Source organism: Carassius carassius, chromosome 1 (genome assembly GCF_963082965.1).
Source record: "Carassius carassius chromosome 1, fCarCar2.1, whole genome shotgun sequence".
Lineage (NCBI taxonomy): Eukaryota > Metazoa > Chordata > Actinopteri > Cypriniformes > Cyprinidae > Carassius > Carassius carassius.
Window position 1 is genome coordinate 34,221,026 of NC_081755.1, and position 21,429 is coordinate 34,242,454.

The 21,429-nt window shown below is 38.1% G+C and overlaps 2 gene segments (V, D, J or C); both read right to left on the reverse strand.

The window, feature by feature from the left end:
* Nucleotides 1-1,760: 1,760 nt before the first annotated feature.
* On the reverse strand, nucleotides 1,761-2,318 carry LOC132147126 (immunoglobulin heavy variable 3-74-like). The segment is given in 2 exon segments: nucleotides 1,761-2,107; nucleotides 2,205-2,318. Coding segments are annotated over 2 exon segments (384 nt in total).
* A 6,453-nt stretch (nucleotides 2,319-8,771) lies between these two features.
* Nucleotides 8,772-9,242, reverse strand: LOC132140551 (Ig heavy chain V region 914-like). The segment is given in 2 exon segments: nucleotides 8,772-9,082; nucleotides 9,167-9,242. Coding segments are annotated over 2 exon segments (354 nt in total).
* Between the last annotated feature and the right edge of the window lie 12,187 nt (nucleotides 9,243-21,429).

Below are 21,429 nucleotides of genomic sequence, written 5' to 3' on the forward strand. Positions count from 1 at the left end.
ATTTTGCTTTGGGGGTGTACTAGAACAGGTGCTAATACTAGTAATTTTTCACATATTTTACATTATTACAAAACCTCTCTTCCAGTCTGGCATTAAACTATTCCTTTGATACAAGAAGTGCTGTGATTGGTTAGCTGGGCCAATCTGTGCTGTGATTGGCTGCACTCAGAGCCTGGTCAGGAAAAGTCCTTATACCTTAGCTGCCTGCTGTGAGCTTCAGTGTAAATATTGTGTCAAAATCAAATCAATTTGAGCGTGATTTAAAGCCGGATGATAGTAACCGCTCTTAGCTCATCTGTCTTGGGAACACAAGCACGTCTCCGATGTAGTGATAACACGCGATGCCTTCTCTAGTGCAGCTCAACCAGTTCTCATCCCATTCATCGATCTTTGTGATATCACAAATCCCGGAAAATATGAGTTGTAGTCTGAATGAGTCATTAGTTGTAGTTTTTGAAAAGTATTATGTATTCGAGCTTTGTAACCTTGCAAATCTTTTTTATGCTCAACATTACAGACTAACTAAAGTTGAATAGTGAAAAAGCATAATAGCACCCCTTTAAAACTTTCAATATTGGCACTTTAACACGACGACACAGGTTTGCGGCAGTGACGTCAAACCTCTGTCCTTATTGGCAGTCATTTGTGATTCATGACTATCATAGATTGTTTGCGGTGCTAAATTGTATTGAGTGAGATGCAGCACTTTGGAGGATGGAAATGCAGATCAGGAGAATGTTTGCAGCAATTAAACACTTTAATTTCATTCTGTAACTCACACAAAATTGTTTTGCTGGCAATGTAGCTCGCGCATCATTTTATCTGTTCCTTATACTGCTTTTTGTAATGTTTTAAAAAAAATATTGTGACTAACTTACATTTATCTGCCTGTTGCACTTTGTATGTTGTCAAAATTGTTATACTTAAGATTATAGGGTGGAGTAGGGAGCTTAAAATCATAGTTTTTATACAATAGTGTATTAACTAAGGTAACATTATATAAATATTTAATTTACATTTTTATGAAGTGGCTATAAAGTAGTTTATAAGAAGTGAGTAAGGGGCTCAAAGATGTATATATAATGTTAAAATATATTTGCTTAATAATATTTATAATTTAAAACTCATATAAGGCATTTGAATAGATTTGTATATCCTGTAACTGAAAGGTTTACCACAGCCTTTGAATATGGCAAATACATGGTAAATTTACAAACTGCAGTTTGTACATAATTTATAAAGATCTGCAAATGATATGTAACCCATTTACAAGTGATAAATAGTTTACATTTAAGGGGATGCAGACAGTGTTATAAATGATTCATGCATTTACACACCATCTATAACAGGTTTTGAACACTCAGTAGTGTGTACTGCAGTGTAAAGTATGTGCTGACTGGTGAGGGTATAGACAGCTGTCTTTTATGACACACAACATTACTAAAATGTTAAATTATGACATATTAATCATTTAAGAATGTGTAGTCATGTTTTGTAAATGATTAGTTCATCATTAACTAATCATTTATAAATAACTTCTAACTGAATGTTATTATAAAGTGTTACAGATTTTAGAAATGAGAGAATAGTATAATAAAGAAATAAAGAAAACTATCCAAATTTGAAGGCAGAAAGCTAAAATGTACACATTTTTATTGCGATCAAGATTACATTTGCAGTGTTATAATGTTCATGTGGATTAAGGTATCAAGCTAATTGAAATCTTCTCACTTCAGTTACTGTCAGTTCTTGTAGAGCTGCTTCATCAGATGGAGTCAGTGTGTCTGTCGAGCACAGTAATAAACAGCAGTGTCCTCTTCTCTCAGACTCTTGGCTTCAAGATACTGTGTACTTTGAGACACGTCCTCACTCAACGTGAAGTGATTTTTCATGGAGTCTGCGTAAATAAGATAATTAGAGCTAGAACTACTGCCAGAGTTAACTCCCCCAATCCACTCCAGAGCTTTCCCTGGTTTCTGTCGTATCCAGTGCATCCAGTAGCTTGTCATTGTAAAACCAGATATTTTACAGGAGATCTTCACTGTTTCTCCAGGTCTCTTTATCTCAGCAGATGACTGATCCAAACGGATTTCATCACCACTGATACCTGTGGAATAAAAATAAATAAATTACATTGATGTAGAGCATCCATTAGTGTAGTGAATGCTCTTGGCTAGAAAAAAAAAGAAAAATGTCAAACTTACCTTGAGTTAAAATCACTACAATAATGAACAGACAAATGCTTTTCGAACTCATTGTTTAAAAACCTTGACTGCCTTGTAACTATACAGGTGTATAGAAATGATCATTTTATGTTTGCCAATTGTTGAGCTGAGTTGTGTTTATATACAGGTGAAGTGGAGAGTGAATTTGCATATGCCACATTTTTGAGCTGTATATAAAGTGCTGAAGTAAGATGTGGGTGGAAATATGAGGAGGTGTTACTGAAATACTTGAAGAATTACATATGAACTCCAACTTAATCACATTTACTTTAAATTAATTTAAGGTATCTTAATTTCCTGGCTCTGTTTTTTATATAATTTTTGTCTCTAGAATTTGCTTCTTATATATATTTTTTGTCTCTACAATTTACATTTTCTGAAAAAAAAAAGTTTGCCAGGTTTTCACTGTAAGTTAGGGACTCCCTCTTGTGGAAGCAGTGAATCATTGCTGCAGTGTACTATTCAACATTTATTCATGTTAACATTTCAGTTTTTTTTTTTTTTTTGCAAGTGATTGTGTTGCTTTTCAGGTTCTCAAATTACAAATGTGGAATGACACGTTTTAATATTTAATTAATTTAATCACTGAGGTTATAAATATAGTGAGCTGTTTATATGGTTGTTTTCAGATTTTGTGCAGTGCTGTAGCTGTATTCATCACTGTGTGTCTCTTGCACAATAATATATAGCAGTGTCTTCATTCTTCATATTATTCATCTGCAGATACATCTGTTTCTTGCTGTTGTCTCTGGAGATGGTGAAGCGTCCCTGAACAGACTGAGAGTAGTATATATAACTACTACCACCAGAGATGTATGCCAGCCACTCCAGACCTCCTCCTGCAGTCTGTCTGATCCAAGCTAAGTCTGGGTCACTACTAAATCCAGAGAATGTACAGATGAGTCTGTGAGATCCTCCAGGTTTAATGACCACTGACTCAGACTCAGTCAGTGTTTGACACCAACAGACTGAAAAACAAACAGTTCAACATTAACATTTACAACAGTGCACATTAATAAGTCTGATTATCAACAGGTTTTCAAGACAATCTTACATTCTGTGAAAGCAAACATGAAGATAAAACCCAGTTTAGACACAATATCCATTGTCATGTTGTGAAAAGAGCAAGCTGAAGTATCAACGTCAAAAACAACAGAGTGGAGGCTTTTTAAAGAGGACGAGGAGAAGTAGGTTTGCATAGGGTGCCCCCTAAAGGTACATTTACATTTTCTGTGACCTTATTAACCTTCAAAAACATGTCTGCCTTTAAATATATTGTATGTTTATAGGGAGTAGTTCAGAGACATAGTAGTGTCTCATATTGGCTGTAATGATGTGCTTGACAAAGAATATAATTAAACTAACAGTATTTAATAACACTCTTTAAAAGACACAGGAAAACACAAAAGATAATATAAACACAACCATGTAATGAAGACGCTTCTTTACTACTATTATCATTGAATCTGCACTGATTAGAATGAAAACCTGTTAGAAAGATTATCATTCAAAGATATTGATGTGCTGAATATTTAACTTGCTAATTATAAATGTTCACATAGATTGGATTGTTATAGAGCTCAAATGAATTCTAGAATAGAATTCAACATTTTCAGAATTCAACATTAATATATATATATATATATATATATATATATATATATATATATATATATATATATATATATATATATATATATATATATATATATGAATATATCTACACAAACACTGTATAAACGTTTTCTTGATTTATTCAAGTTTACATCAATTTCTAAAACACCCTGAGTATTAATTATAAAAAGTGAAGTGTGCTGAAACATTTTCTAGGACCCTCAGAGATCACATAGTTTTTGTGTCTGTCTTTTGTCTTTATGTGAATCTCTAGCACGGAAATAAACAGCTGTGTCTTCAGTCGTCTTCAGGCTTTTCACCTCTAAATACAGTATGTTCCTGCTGTTGTCTAGAGACTGAGCATAATATGCACTCCCTTCCGGGAGTCTGACCAGAAGAAGCTAATTGTATGTATCCAGCTCGAGCACTGGACACATACATCCACAGAGCTGCCCTGTGGAGGAAGACGCACCAACTGACTGTGTGCTATGGTCCCCCCAAAGTGGGATTCTTCCTGCAACTAAGCAGAACCTTAGTCGTTGGATAGTTGAGGCTATCATCTGACCTATGAGTCCTCTGATCTCCCCACGCCTTGGGGGACAAGGCTCACTCCACGGGGTATGGTAGCCTCTAAGGCCTTCTTAGCAGGTGTATCCAACGCTGCTGGATGTTCCACGTCCTCAACCTATGTGAGGTTTTATGACATTGATATGCAAGACACTCTGGCTCTTCTGTTTTCTCGCCTTAGCTGTGCTCTTTGGATATACACTAGGTAGGGAAGTCTGGCAGCGTGGACACCTCATTCCCCATAGCATTTTGACGCAGCTCGAGTTCCCTCGAGGAACGTCTCAGGTTCTGCATGTAACCATGGTTCCTCGAGGGAACGAGATGCTGCGTCTCGATGCCATACTCCCGGCACCCCTGCCAGCGCTTGCTTCTCTACTCTAAGCTGATGCCAGCTGCGCGGCATGTGCTTTTATAGCTTCCTGGTCGTTTATGTCAGCCCGCCCGTGAAGTCATGCCCTTCCATTGGACAAATTGTACACGGTATTCAGAGTCGCTCACGCAAAAGGCGTTCAAATTATTAACTCATTTAATGTACTTGCCCTGCCCCAGACCTGTGTGGATCATCTGCCATTTCATACAGTCGATTGATGACTAATATGAGGCAGGACAACAACTTACTGTGTGATGGAGCATAGAGAATGTCCCTAAACTAACCTTTTAATATTGTATTATTTTAGACACAATGTTGTCCGACAACTCACAATTTTGCCAACCAAAATATAAAGACAATTCAGAATTGTTCATCCCCAAGCAACCCACAGTGGCACTTCATTTCTTAATCCAGATTTTGAATGTATTTGGTGAACCATTTGGCGCATTGAACCATTGGCCATAGTCATGTTGGCTTTGAAAGTGGTGCTGCACAGACCGATCGGTGTTTGACATCAAAGTACAGCAAGAGCGATAGAAAAAGCACAAGGAGTTGTCTGCTCTCTAAAGCTCTTGCGGTTCTTTGACACGCACCGATTCGTTCTGATGGTGATGATCCTCTTCAAGAAGAACAAGCCTAATGATTCAATGAACCATTCACAAAGAATCATTTACTTCACTCCTGAATGAATCTGCCATTTGAACAAATCAAACGAATGAATAGATGACTCGTTGACTTAATCATTAAGACATTTACCACCACCTAGCAGTTTTAGTTTATTATTTAGAGTATCATTTCATTAGAGAAATAATTGTATATTTTCATAGTAATAATAATTAAAATTAAGAAAATAAATTATTAAAGTTATAGTTCGCCCAACCAAAAATGACAATTCTGTCATCATTTACTTACATGGTCTAAAAGAGAATATGTAATTAATTTTATCAAACAAAATATTTCTTGCTGAACCTACATTTTGTAATCTCTGTTTGATGTTTTGCACAACAATAACTTCAAAGTAATTTCTACAAATTTGATGTGCAATTTATTAGATTAATTAATCACCACGTCATATAATTAATTAGATTAAAAATTTTAATCGCTTACCATCCTTAGTTTAAATATGAAACAGACATCAGTTAATTTGCATTGAAACTTTGAATTAGCAAAAACTGTCACTGGAGTTTTAGTCCATCGAGGTTCATTTCATGAACAATAGTATACCTCCTAATGATATGAAAATAATATTGTACATGCATGCAGCTATTTTTTTTTTTTTTTTTTTTTTTAGTTTTTAGTTTCTCCACATGCTCTGGTAAAAATATTTTGGTATTTTAATCATGCAGAGTCCTATTACATCTGTTTGTTTAGTTTCTGCAATGTTATTTTGTTAAGATAGGCTCTAGAGACCTATTTGCTTGTTTTTATGTTACAGTACAAACATTACCAAACAACAGAATAACATAAGCTTTGTTGAATTGTCCTTATTCAATTATTTTGTGTAGACAGATATTTTGTCTTATTTGTCTACTTTCTTGGCAGGTTTTGTGTATAGCACTGCAGTTATTTCAGTCACTGTGTCTGTCTTGCACAATAATACACAGCAGTGTCTTCATTCTTCAGGCTGTTCATCTGCAGATACACCTGCTTCCTACTGTTGTCTCTGGAGATGGTGAACCTTCCTTGGACAGACTGAGAGTAATATGTTTCTTGGCTATCATATCTGATCAATGCCAACCATTCCAGCTCTTTTCCATTCTTCTGTCTGATCCAAACCATCCAGTAGCCAGCAATGTCCAAACCAGAGGCAGTACAAGTCAGTTTATGAGATTCTCCAGGTTTCAGGACTGCAGACTCAGACTCAGTCAGTGTTTGACACCAACAATCTGCAAAATAAAACATGAGATCATCATACATTTGTGTATATTTAGATAAATATACAATTATATTCTGAACAGTAAAGCCTGGAATCATACGTTGAGAAGCCAGCAACAGTAATGTAAATCCCAAGATTTTATGTTCCATAATTGTGTACTGAAATTTTGAGCTGTACAGTGAAACAGAACTGATTATGAAGGGTTTAAGAAGGTCATAAATTTGCATAATTTATTTAAATATTCAGTTAGGAATGTATCGTATTTAAGCAGTGGAATCATATTTCTGAGTCTCATGCACACTATATATTTATTTATTTACCTTTTTATTCATTTACTCATTTACTTAATTAATTTTTTATTAATTAATTTATGAAATTAATTTGATAAACTAATAAACCATATTAAGAATATTTTTATATAATTTATATTTAAGTAATTTCATTTAACATTTTAACTGACTTTTAATTATTGCCACAGATTATTTAAAGCGTTTATTGATTTAGGTCTTATTATGGCAAAATCTAAGGATTTGTACTAACAAGGTGTGAAAGACATCAATAGAATCACAAAACAGAAAAAAAAAACATTATTTTATGAGTGGTTCTTCTCAGCTTTATGGAAACTTAAGAGAATTATACACAGCAAGTGTTGGGATGGGTATAAATACTGGAGAATTTGCATTGAGTATTGATAATGTGTGTGTGCACAGGGGTAAATATTGAAGGATGGATCTCCAAGAAACACCAGTTTTGCCATCCTTTACTCATTTCAGAAAGTTAATTGTGGAGTTTAATACATATGTACAGTATATAAACAATCATATTTGCTTAAACATTATTTAACGCTAAAGCAGAACAATGTTATGGATAAAAACAAAGGAGAGGATTTGTCATGTAAAGTCATGTCATGCAAAGAAAAATATATGTTTTAAAGACTTTATAAAGAAAACGGTAAAGAGTGATATATTTATGTACACTCTTAAGAATAATGGACAGTGTTTTACACCAATAGACTGAAAAACAAACAGTTCAACATTAACATTTACAATAGTACACATGACTAAGTCTGATTATCAACAGGTTTTCAAGACAATCTTACATTCTGTGAGAGCAAACATGAAGATAAAACCAAGTTTTGACACAATATTCATTGTTATTTTATGAAAAGAAGAACTTGATGCAGCAAAGTCACAAACAAGTTTTTTGTCTGGAGATGAATAGAGTGGGGGCTTTTTAAAGGAGACAAAGAGAGGTAGGTTTGCATAGGGTGCCCTCTAAAGGTAAATGAATAAGAGTAAATGATACTGAGTGTGTAAATTAATAATTTACTAATGTAACAGTTCAGCAAATCGTGTTCTAACTGTACTCGGTCTAGTCTTTACATTACATCTTAGAAAAGGTTCATGAAAGAACCTTAAATATGCAAGGTTCTAATATGAACCTTTTACCACAGCAAAGGTTCTTAAAATAACTGCCAAGTAACCAGTGGATCATTATAGAACCTTTAAGTTCAACTTTGAACCTTTTTGATAGCTAGAAGTTCATTTTTGCACTTAAAGGCTCTTTTTTGAACTTCAAAATTCAATCTCTTCTAAGAGTGGATATTTACATTTACATAAAAATTTAGCATAGCGTTTGTTCATCCTTTTTGGATATCTTGTATCGCTGCTAGCATAGCTGATGTATATCCTCCACTGTTACACCTATTAAAACTTTATAAACTCATAAATCATGCAGTAATGACTCATTTGGAACAAAACATCAAACTAGACTTTTACATTTTCTGAAGGAATAGTCAGTAGTGTTTGCCCATATAAATCTCATCCTAGTTGCCAGTGCTTAGTTGTAGAACAGGGTAAAAGGTGGGCCTATGCTTAATTTCTCCCAAATTTAGCTTTATCAATGAATTCATTAATGAATAAACAAATTACTATTTTGTGAAAAGCTTTTGGCGATGATTCAGAACAGAAATTTTATTTTTTCATAATTTAATATGCCCTGAGAGTAACAACTTGGTTAAGACTCTAAACACAAGATTGCAGTATTATATTTTCATATATTTAAGTTCATTCTTGTAACGGGGTCAGTAGTTTTTGTTCAGCCCTCCTGTTTTTTTGTCTTACTGTGAGTCTCTAGCACAGTAATAAACAGCTGTGTCTTCAGTCTTCAGGCTTTTCACCTCTAAATGCAGCATGTTTTTGCTGGTGTCTTTGGTGATGGAGAACTGTCCCTGTAGAGACTGAGCAAAATTAGTGCCAGTGCCACCGTCTATATATCCAATCCACTCCAGTGCTTTCCCTGGTTTCTGACGGATCCAGCCCATATAGTAGCTGCTCATTGAGAATCCAGACACAGTGCAGGACAGAGTCACTGATTCTCCAGGCTTTTTCACCACAGAGTCTGAGGAGGTCAAAGACTGACCACTAACAGCTGAAAAACATAAAACAAATCATGTTAGATGATTTAGAAGAGTGAAATTACAACAGTAATATAGAACTAATGGGAGTTTCTCACATGAAATAATTATCAGCAGGAGTCCATACAGTAGCATCTCCATCTCCGCAGTAAAACAGTGACAGTTACACAGCAGATGTTAAAGTCACTGGACACATGCACTGATTGAAAGTTTAGCTTTTATCAGTTTTTGAGTCTGGGAGACACTGACCCATCCCACAAAATTATTTGCATCTTTGCAGCTTTGCAGATCTGTAGTTTAATGCAGTAATCTGAGAATTATTACAGTAGACAAGGGGAAAATCTTCACTTATATATTAATAACTGAGTACATGTAAACTATTGTACTTTTTTCTCATGGTGTGTTATTTGATATTGACCTAACATGACGAAAGATTAATTATTTATCATCAGCATTGCTCAGTCATTTTCCAAACAGTTTCTGGTTAGCAGGTAAGGTTATTTTTTTCTTTTGTTCTTTATCTTTAGATTAATGTCTCAGTGTCATGTTTATTTTGTGGGGTAAGGCTTATAAGATCTGTGTGTGATGGTGTTTCAGACAGGCCTTGTATCACTTCAGAGACTCTTCCCCTTTTTCATATTGCATAACCAACATATCTTCAGTCCACCGTCATGTTTCTCATGATGAGTTTTTGAACAGCTGCTTGTATTTGTGCTTCCACTGTGTCTCTTGCACAGTAATACACTGCAGTGTCTTCAGTCTTTAACTGACTCATGTGCAGATAGAGATTAGAGCTGTCCTTAGAAGCTGTGAATCTGCCCTGAACTGACTGAGCTGAGCTCTTATAAGCATCTGAATAATAATAAATAATCCATTCCAGTCCTTTTCCAGGTGCCTGACGGATCCAGTGCATGTTAGTGCTACTAAGAGTAAACCCACTGCAGGCACAGGTCAGTTTGTAGGAAGCACCTGGAGACACAACTACTGATTGTTCAGACTGTGTGAGCACAACCTGACAGTCAATACCTGCAGATAAACACAACATTTAGATTCATGAATATGAATATTTACACTAAAAACTGTTTGTTTTATCCAGGGAATTCACTTACAAGACACAGCAGTCAGCAACAGCAAGAGAAATGCAGTGAACATGGTTTATCTGAAGGCTGATCTGGTGATGAGTCCTGCACTCACAGTGTAGCTGTTTAAATATGAGACAGACATCAGTTCATTTGCATTGAAACCTTGAATTAGCAAAAACTGTGGAGTCTGTGGAGCTTGAGACCAGTGAGGTGCATTTTATGTTCAATAGTACCACCTATTGATATAGAAATTGTACTTATGTGACATTAGTAAACGTTTATGTTGTTTGATTTGAAATCTTTGTAAATTATATGTACACATTATGTACTAATATGTATTAATTTATTTGATGTATATCTGGTATATTTCTGGTATTTTTTATTGACTTTTAATTACAAATAAACAATTACCAGTTCTCTAAGGAATTATCATTCTGTCATTAATTATTAATTTTCATGTTATTGTCTTGCTTTCTTCTGTGGAACAGAAAAGTAAATATTCTGGCTGCTTTTTTTCCATGTAATATAAAAGAGGTTTGATTCTGTCAAAGTCCAAAATGATTAAATAAATGCCATTAAATATTTTATTATTGTAGTCATTTAACCCCTTAACTGTAACCCCCCATTTTTTAAATACGCATTAAAGTGCACTATCCAAACTAAAATTGCTGTAATTTATGAACACAACATAAGGTTGGTCTCTTTTTAAAGAAGAAAATTAGCAGATGTTGGCAAAGTTGGCAAATTTAAAAAAAAAATTGAAGTATCAAAAAGTTATAGAAGTTTACTTGAACTAATTTACTTATTTATAGAATGTACTATAAATAATATGCGCTATATTAATTTTATTATATTTTATTTATTATACATATTTTACATAACAGGTTTTACTCTAAAATTGGTATAAAATTAAAGCCTTGTGTCTAAATAAGTTATGTTATAAATTTGAAGTTGATATGAAAAAAATTGAGGTTCCTGTGAGTATTATTATTATTTTGAATTTTGCTTAATGAATTTTTCTCTAGTATTCTCTGTGAATTTTACTTCTATCTCAAAATAACCACAAAATATGAAATCCTGAGACCTTTCCAATGATATATTTGTTGCCAAGATTATAAAAAGTTTTGGTTCTAGAAGACCGTAATGCATTATGTTTTATGACACTTGACCCTGCCCACTAAGGGGGAGGTGACCGCCATTAGATTTTAAAGTACCATTTCCATGGTAAAGCAATGTCCGATTTCAAAATGGTTTTCACAGAATGAATCTTGGGCTTCTAAGCTTTCAAATGATATATGATTTATGATGATTACTAAAAGATTTTACAGAGAAAAATACAACAACAAAAAAGAGTGCCAAGCGTCCTATAGGTGGGACGGTGACAGTTCTTGCATTTCTGTGTTTTAAGAAATAAAATCCTATAGGTTTGGAAAGACATTATGAAACATTGTTTTGATTTTGAGGTAAATTATTCCTTTTATATGATACATTCTGTTTTTGTTATGTGTATTATGGGAATTGTTAGCGTTCATGTGGTGAGAACCTGACCAATAACCCAAAAATAAGAATTAGCAAAAAAGTTACTACACGCAGCTTTTTGCTACATAAGACATTAACTGATGATTTTTGTTGTGGATTACATGTGGATTATTGTTTTTGTTTTGTTTTTTCAGTTACAATACTGACAAAACAGGATTGGATGTTATGTCTGTAAGTCTGTAAAACTGCCTAAATAAATCCCCGGAAATTTCATTAAAAAAGAACATTGTCTCTCATCTTCAGATAAATCACTCATTTACTAGTTTTAAATAGAAAATATGTCAGTTGAGTCTGCATTGATATATTTGGGGACACACAGAAGTGGGTGTGTTCAAACAAAATACACTGAGTGTCAGGTTTTTTTTTTTCATTTATCATGGAAGCGTCCGATTTCAACAAATCGTTTAGCAAATTGAAGGTCTTTTTATGGAGAATGTGAAAATAAAAATTAATAATTTTTGAAAATTTGCACATTGTGACTCATTTTGGCAGCACAGGTCACATTTAGCAGATTCATTTAATAAAAAAGGCTACGTTTACTTGCAAAGGTTAAAACATCACCTGACCCATTTAGTGTTTGATATTTACTTATTTATTTGCTTTGATTTTGCCATGTTGACCTTGGAATAATGCCATAAGATGTTTAATATGAAAAGGGTGTCCAATGTACTTTGTTTTATTGAAAATAATGTGTTCAGTGGGGAGACAAATTTTTTTTAAAGTTTTTGTGTCAGTTTGTAGCACAGTGTATCGCGAGAACCATAATACACAGCTGTGTCCTCAGTGTTAAAATAACTGTGTTGCTGAAGGATCTTAATTTTCAGAGAATCTGTTACATGATTGCTGCTGGAACAGTAAAAATATCCAATCCATTCCATCAGACATCGGGTTCTGAGATTTTCATTGATGTTATGACCTGATATTAGTTCTTATGGTTATTTTTAATGATAATACAAAATTATTTGTCTGATTTATAAAATAAAGTATTGAACGTCTTGTCATTTTATTTATGGTCAAATTGTTTATGATCAAGTTTCAGTGGAAAACTGTTTAATAATATGTGACATGTGTCCCGAGCTCTCATCAGCGTCGAATGCAGAGGTGAGAGATGTCTCCACAAGACTCGGCTAACCCCATGTTCTATTGTTTCTGCAGAGAGCAGTGTGGAGCTCAGAACACAATACAGCGCCTCCGGGACTGATTCCACAGGCCGGGCCTGGAGGCCGAAGTCAGGCTTTTCTGTCAGGCCTGCCCAACCTGCCAACGGACATCACAGCAGTCCCCCTCCCCCCAGCCCGCTGATACCGCTACCCATCTGAGCTGTTCCTTCTGTGTAGTCCCATCACATCCCAGATTCTGACTGACCAGGGCATCCCGCTTCACGCCATTTGAGCTTTGGTCGACAACCCTTCGGTCTGCTTGATGTCACCCGAGAGGCCCAGGAACAACAACTGGCAGTACACGAACAACCATGGAACACGTGCGGGAGATGCGGGAGCGGATCAACCAAGTCATGCCCATCATCCGGAAGCACCTTGTCAAAGCACAACAGGCCCATCAGCGACACTACAACCGGGCGTCCCAACCACGGGAGTTCCAGTGAGGAGACCACGTACTGGTGCTGGTCCCCACAACTGCCTGCAAGTTCCTGGCCACCTGGCAGAGGCCATACACAGAAAAGATCAGCCCCGTTACCTACCGTGTGTGGCAGCCGGGAAAATGGAAAGAGGACCACTTCTACCACGTCAATCTCCTTAAGCGCTGGGTCAGGACCGGGCCCCAGCTCTCTGCCTACACCAACTCAACTCCCGTGGTTGTTGATATGGATCCTCAACTCTCAGCTGCCCAGAAGTCGGAGCTGCAACACCTGCTCAGTCCCTTGGACCCCCGATATGGAGGCGGCATTCCAACGGATAAAGTCAGTCCTCACGTCGGTACCGGTGCTCCGAGCCCCCGACTTCAACCGCCCCTTCCTGCTGCAGATGGATGCATCCGACACCGGGTTGGGAGCCGTTCTATCGCAGGGCCACAAAGGTGAGGAACACCCGGTGATCTACATCTACAAGCCGAAAGCTGACCCCTGCAGAGCAACGCTACGCCACGGTGGAGAGAGAAGCATTGGCCGTAAAGTGGGCAGTCCTGGAGCTCAGGTATTACCTCCTCGGCTGCCACTTTGGGTTTAGGGGGGGGGGGGGGTGACACGTGTCCCGAGCTCTCATCAGCGTTGCCCTGGAAACCTGGACCTGCTCGTCAATGGCTGAGCGGCCACACCTGCTCCCCCAATGTTTTCCATCTGAAGCCAAAAAGAGAATTATTCAAAGTTGTTTTCTCTCTGTGCTGGACTATGGCGATGTGATTTATATGCATGCTAATGTATCTTCACAAAAAAAAAAAAAAAAAAAAAAAAAAATTAGATTGCATATACCATGCTGCAATACGATTTGTGACAAATGCTCCTACATGTACCCATCATTGCACTTTGTTTGATTTGGTTGGCTGGCCCTCCTTGTATCAGAGGAGAAAAATGCATATGCTGATGTTTATTGCCAAAGCTCTAATAGGTAAACTGCCTCTGTATATCTGTAGTCTCCTATCTTATTGTTCTGGTAGCAATAAAACTAGATCGTCTTTTAAATTACTTTTAACTGTGCCTCGATCATACACCGAGTTTGGTAAAACTGCCTTTTCCTGTTATGCGCCCAGACTATGGAATGAAATGCAGAGTACTTTGAAGCTAAACATGCTGCCATCGTTAAATATTTTTAGAAACCTTTTGACGTCACATTTGAAAGAATCATGTTCCTGTTTTACTTAACATTTATATATTACATTAATCTTGAGTGCTGGACATTTTTGTGACAGGATTTTTTGTTTTTGTTTTGTTTTCCTTTAATGCTTGTCTTGTTATATTTTATGCGTAAAATTTTGTATGCTGCCATTTTGGCCAGGACTCCCTGGTAGAAGAGATTTTCATCTCAAGGGATTATTCCTGGTAAAATATGGGTTAAATAAAATAAAAAAAGAGACACAGAGACACTTGCAAGTATCATTCTCTATGGAGATTTAAAGGCTGCTTAAAGTTTGTCTATGATTTCATCTCGTTGTTGTCTTTCAAAGGTTACTGTCTGTGAGTTTGCATAACTGAGCGCGTGATTCTGTGATCACGCCTATTCTCTCATTCATTCTCTCTCTCTCTCTCTCTCTCTCTCTCTCTCTCGCTCTCTCTCCCTCTCCCTCATTTGGATTCCGTTATGTCTTGTACAAAGTTTACTGTCTATATTGTCGTGCGCGTATTTACTCTGTATAAATCGTAGTTTGATGTATCATTAGTTCAATTATTAAATTCCATATACTCCAGATTGTCTGTCTAAGTTGCTCATGTTACAAAGTCAATGAAATGTCGATCTTAGCTACAAAGCTTATTTGTTACTTTTAAGTAATCTAAATTCTATAAGGACAGGAGAATGGTTTCATGGCCAGAAACTATTTGTCCTGGAATTATAGGAAGTGATAGCGTTACTGAGAATTAATAAAACAAATCTTACGCCGTTTTGCTGGACGAACCACGTTTGATTTACATTAATTTCTAGTAACAGATATCACAATAATTGATATGAAGAATAGAATATTGAAATATTAATGAGTAAATTACAGTGCCTTGTGATGAGGTATTAATATATACAATTGACCTATTTTTCATCTTCAATAATTTTAATGCAACTGTAATATGATATATATACTGTATATTAATCATATTCCTGATTAATTATTCAAATTCCCTATATATCATTTGAGTTAATTATGTACAACCCAGTGCGGCTACACACTTTAGGACATGTCGTTAACATCTAAGATTGTTTGATAAACAGATCTTTAACTTCATGTTCATCTGACTTCAGTGTTTAATGAAAGTACAGTATTTGTATAAATATTTAGTTCTTCAAGAATTTTACATGCATGTCCAAAATTTCTGTATTTTATCTAGTGACAATTTTATGTTTGAATGTCTTACATTAAACTTCACTTTAAATTATTTCCCTCATAGTTCCCTTATATACCTCTTATTGTTTCAATTTGAACATCAGGACTCTCAGTGACTCTGTAACACTGTAACTAGACCAACACTGAAAATAAATAAATAAATACAAATCTGAGTGTATTTAATACTGTCTGCAACCTTTGATGTTGTGGTCGAAAACAAATTAAGATACGTTTTCTGTATATCTGTTAAATAATCAAGACCTACTGTACCACCTACTTTGTGTGAATGGAAGTTGAAATTCCCCGTTATGCCAGATGATTCCAGTGATTAAAAAAGTAGAAAGAATAAAGATTTCTGAATTGTATTGTGTTTCTTAAAAACAAATACTGAGACACATGCAGTTCTGTCAGCACTGATGACTAAATAATATTAATTTATTGCCTGATTGATTAAAAAGTTTGCAATGTTTAGTGAAAAAAAATTGTTAAAGATCAAATAAATGGAAGAAGCAAATAACAAATGCAGCAGTAGTCACTTTTTATTTGTCTAAAACACTTTTGCATTGTGTTTCCAAGCTGTCTATGCAGAGAACACAATAATTCTTGCACAGGTCTTCAGGCAATTTGTGTCACTGTGTATTGCGTGCACAATAATATACAGCTGTGTCCTCAGTCTGAAAGCTTTGACCTCGTAAGAAGACTGTATTGCTGGAGGTTTCAGCAGTGAAACTGATCTTATTCTTCATTGTGTCACTGGTGCCTGTATCTCCAGAACTACAGAACCAGCCAATCCATTCCATCACTTTTCCAGCTGAGTGTCGTATCCAGTTAGTACAGCCACCTCCTGATGCTGAATATCCAGTGATCTTACACCCGATGGAAAATGATTCTCCAGGTTTTATCACCATGAGAGCAGGCTGATTCAGCTCAATGCAATTAACACCTGGGAACATACATTTGAAAACATTGTCATTAACTGAAATTAGTTGTGCACATTATTGTCACAAAACCTCTGAACATATTTTAAATAGTAGCAGCTACAAGACTCCCTAATAAGCCCGTAGTGTTGATACTTTTACTCACTGGGTGCTGTAGATAAAATCATTAGCAATAATCTAAAATACATGATTCTGTCTCTCAGGTGGGACCTGTGACTCTATCTAGACCGCAGGACTTAAAGAGCTCTTTATTGTGTCCGCATGCACCTGTTTACATAAGGAAGGAGATTTGCATCAATACTTTTTAGTGAACAAATTAAATTCAAACTACAAAAGGAAAATTTCCCTAAATTAAACTGACAACACTGACGTCTTTTTTGTAAATGAGCCATTAAAAATCATTAAATATCTTCTGTTTGTTTCTTCTTGACACCTATTTTACAAAAAATTAAGATGTAAAATCTAATTAAACAAAAGTCTTTATTCCTTATAATGAGTGCATGAAAAATGCACAGATCTCAGCACTACAGAAATATTCTTCTGTAGTTCAGTTCTTTCTCACATTCATTTATTTTGATGTACTCATGGACTTTTTTCTTCTTAAATGAAATGCATAATGTTTATTTGTGTTTCTTTAGAATTTCTAAATTGGACTGCCTATTGCTCTGTCAAGAAAACAAACATTCATTCAGTGACATTTGAAGCAGTGAACTAAGACTGCTTGACAAGAGCACCATCTCTTGGAAAGGAACAGTACATCTGGAGCATCAGTGTCAACAGTGAAGGTGGTTTTTGTATTGCTTTGACACTGAACTCATTCACTGTGACTCTCTAGCGCAGTAATACAAAGCAGTGTCTTCAGTCTTGAGGCTGTTCATCTGTAGATACAGTTGACTGCTGGAATCATTTCTGGACACTGTGAACCTGCCCTGAACTGACTGGGAGTAGTACTTCTGAGAACTGGACGTGCTGATAGTTGAAACCCATTCCAGTCCTTTACCAGGTGCCTGTCTCACTACACCTGCCCAGTAGCTGCTGAATGAATATCCAGAGGCAGTACAGACCAGACGAAAAGATTCACCTGGTCTTTTCACCACAGCTTCAGACTGAGTGAAGGTCTGACAATGAATATCTGTGGAAGAGAAAGAAATATAATAAACTGAAAAGTCAGGAAAAAAGTATAACTATTTGCGTGCTAAAAGTATTTACAGTAATATATAATTATTATTAAGAAAACAACAAACCATTTAAAAACAGTAATATCAGGACTGAATTAATTATTGTTGCCACTGCTAATGATGTTCTTCAACAAAAAAACACATACAATCAGTGAACAGAAACAGTTTATGAGAGATAAACATCCCAGTTTTGCATGAACTCCTCCTCCAGCCTCAATTCTTCTTTTACTTGTGCATAAAAAATGTAAATACATTAATATGTGACGTAAAATTTTTTACAATAAATTTGAATATGTGACATTTATGAGAACATTTTTCATAGATGTTAAATGACTGTGGCGAGTGGGGCGGGGCCGAGGGACGTGGGAACAAGGAGGGAGGCCGGCAATGATTGGGAAATCAGTGACACCTGCGACCCACTGCCGGTCTCGAGGCCCACGTAGGAGATGGAAGGATATAAAACATCTCGGTTACGTATGTAACCTTGGTTCCCTGAATAGGGAACGAGATGCTGCGGTGACGTCACCACGTATGGGAAACACCTTCGGTGTGACGAATGTCTGAAGCCCTATACCATCCCGCCAATCTTATTGGCCAAATAGCGCGTGGCACCGCCCAGCATGCGTAAGCATATATATACCTGGTGCCGCGCGCCATTTACCTCAGATTTCATGACGAAGAAGAAGAAGAAAGCTATCAAGGTATGGCACGGCCAGAACCGCAGCATTTCGTTCCCTATTCAGGGAACCAAGGTTACATACGTAACCAAGATGTTACCTTTCATAGGTCACTTCAATGCTGCGGTGACGTCACCACGTATGGGAACGCTATACCATCACGCCTGACGTACCTGATAGCTTGGATCCAAGGAAGCATCTGCTCAAGCGGAGAGAACCCGGGAGCCAGGAGCCATCCTCACATCCAGACTGTAAGACCTGATAAAAGTGCTCGGTGAGGACCAGCCTGCCGCAGCACAGATATCATCCATAGAAGATCCACTGAGAAAGGCTTGAGAAGAAGCCACTGCTCTCGTGGAATGACCTTTTACTCCTAAGGGCGAAGCGAGCCCGTGCGCCTCATAGGCCAAGGAAATAGCCTCCACCAGCCATTGGGACATGCGCTGTTTCGTAACTGCATGGCCTTATTCTTATGTCCAAAACAGACAAACAGCTGGTCAGACTCACGCCATGGGGCAGTACGATCCACATAAGTCTTTAACACTCTCACAGGGCAAAGACTTAGATCCCCAGACTCCGCCGCAGCAGGAGAAAAAGCCTCCAGGACCACCTGCTGAAAGCGAAAGGGATAGATGCGACCTAGGGACATAATTAGGCCTTGGTCGCAACAACACTTCCACAGAGTCTGTGCTATAAAAGTCAGGATTTCTCCGGAACAAATTCCAAGGGCTCAAACAGATGCCCTGATAAACCATGCAACACAATGGAAAATCATGAAGGAACTCGCACGGGGCGGAAAAGGCCTCAGCCGTCGCGCACCCTGTATGAACGAGAAACAGTGGATGACGGCCCACTGAGGCACCATTTATATATTCGTGGTAAGCTGAATGGCTGCCACGTAAACCTTAGGGTAGCTGGTGTCACTCCATCCGAAAAACGTTCCTGAAGGAACTCCAGTACTGACGCCACTGGGCAGTAAACTGGATCCATATTATGAGTTTCACACCAGGCCGTAAACAGTCTCCACTTGAAGGCATATAAGCGTCTCGTAGAAGCTGCTCTAGAATTCAGTATATTCTCGGTAGTTTCAGCAGAAAGACTGGGACATATGAACTCACTCCGCTCAGAGGCCACGCCCACAGATTCCATAGATCTGGCCTCGGGTGCCAAATCAGTCCCTGTGCTTGTGATAATAAATCCTGTCTGAGGGGAATCTCCCATGGAGAGCCCGCTAACAGATTGATCAGATCCACAAACTACGGCTGTGTGTGTGCCACCGCGGAGCCACCAGCAGCCGCTGTTCCACCCTGTCCACCCGTATTCTGCATAATACTGCCGAAATCAGACAGATTGGGGGAAAACGCATACAAACTGGTCCTGGGCCAGTTGTGGGCTAATGCATCCAAGCCCAGGGGTGCTGGAGGGCATAGGGAGAACCAAAGCGGGTAATGCGTAGTCGTGTTTGACGCAAACAATTCCACTTCGCTTCCCCGAAAATCTGCCATAGGAGACTCACCGTTTGGGGGTGCAATCCCCACTCCGCTTGCTCCAGAGTCTGCCTGGATAGCAAATTCGCTCCAAAGTCCAACGTCCGGGGACATGAACAGCTCGGATCAATAGAATTTAGTTCTGAAAACAAAGAACATGTTTCGCCAGCCTGCACAGGGGGCGAGAGCATAATCCTCTCTGATGATTCAGGTATGACACAACCGCTGTGTTGTCTGATCTGAGCAGCACATGACGGCCGATCAGCAGATTCGAGAAATACTGGAGAGCCAGAAAAACAGCCAGTAATTCCAACCTGTTTATGTGCCAACTCCCTTGACAAACAGCTCCCCAGTCGGTCAAAGACGCATCCGTCGTGACAGTCTCTCGGGAAGCGCAAATCCCCAGCCGGACTCCGGTCAGGAGAATTCGGTTGACATACCTAGTTTTAGCGACATCACACATCGCCGTGTCACCGGAATCGTCCGATGCGGAGACAACGGGGTGAAACATTCCATGCGTAAGCCCAGGCTGTTAAATGATTCAGCACCAGCCAATCGCCTAAAATAGTTCAAACACGAACGCCCTGGGGCCGCAACGGGGCCAGAGATCCATCCATGCACTTTGAGAAGTACTGATACGCTTTGCTCTCTAAAGTGAATCTGAGGAACTTCCTGAGTCTCCTGATGATCATTAAAATCTTGAATTTCCTCAGCCTGAGTGCAAGATTCAGATGGTGTAAATCCAGAATGGGTCGTAATCCGCCGTGTTTTTTTTTTTTTTTTTTTTTTTTTTACCACAAAATGACAGCTGTAAAAAACCCCGCCTCCATCTGAGAGGGGTGTACTTCCTCTATAGCCCCTCTGCTCAGCAGAGTTGACATCTCCTGTCGCAGCACCGCTATTTCCATCGGCTTCGCCACCGTGGAAAGAATTCTGCGGAAAGGAGGCGGGCCTTATTGAAACTGAACGGTGTATCCGTGACAAATCGTGCGTAACACCCATAGAGAAATGTTGGGCAAGCGTTCACACACGGCCCGAGACCAATACTAGGGGTCTCAAAATTTCCGCTTCCTGCAACGCTGTCATACATGTTAAAATTTCCGGGCACGAAAAGCTTGTGGTGTTCGTGCACAGGGGAAGTGTATGTATAAGAGCCGTTGCGTCTCGTTGTGTATAATCCTGAAACGTGTCCACGGCAGGAATTAGGCCAACAGATAAATGGGTCGTCTGTGCAGGACCCTTGAATCGCCCCCCGAATTCTGAAAGCTGGATTGCGCAGAGTGTCTGAGGGAACGTTTGGCATTACAGCTCAATCCAATGCTGCTCGAAGCACAAGCTCAAGCGTATCCACGGCAGGATTTAATCCAACAAGATAAACATTGGGCCACGCTGCTAGCGAGAACGCGGCAGCTGTGTGAGCCGTCATACACTGGCCATCTTTGCCAGCCTCCTCGCCGTCCCTCAAACTCTGAAGGCTGA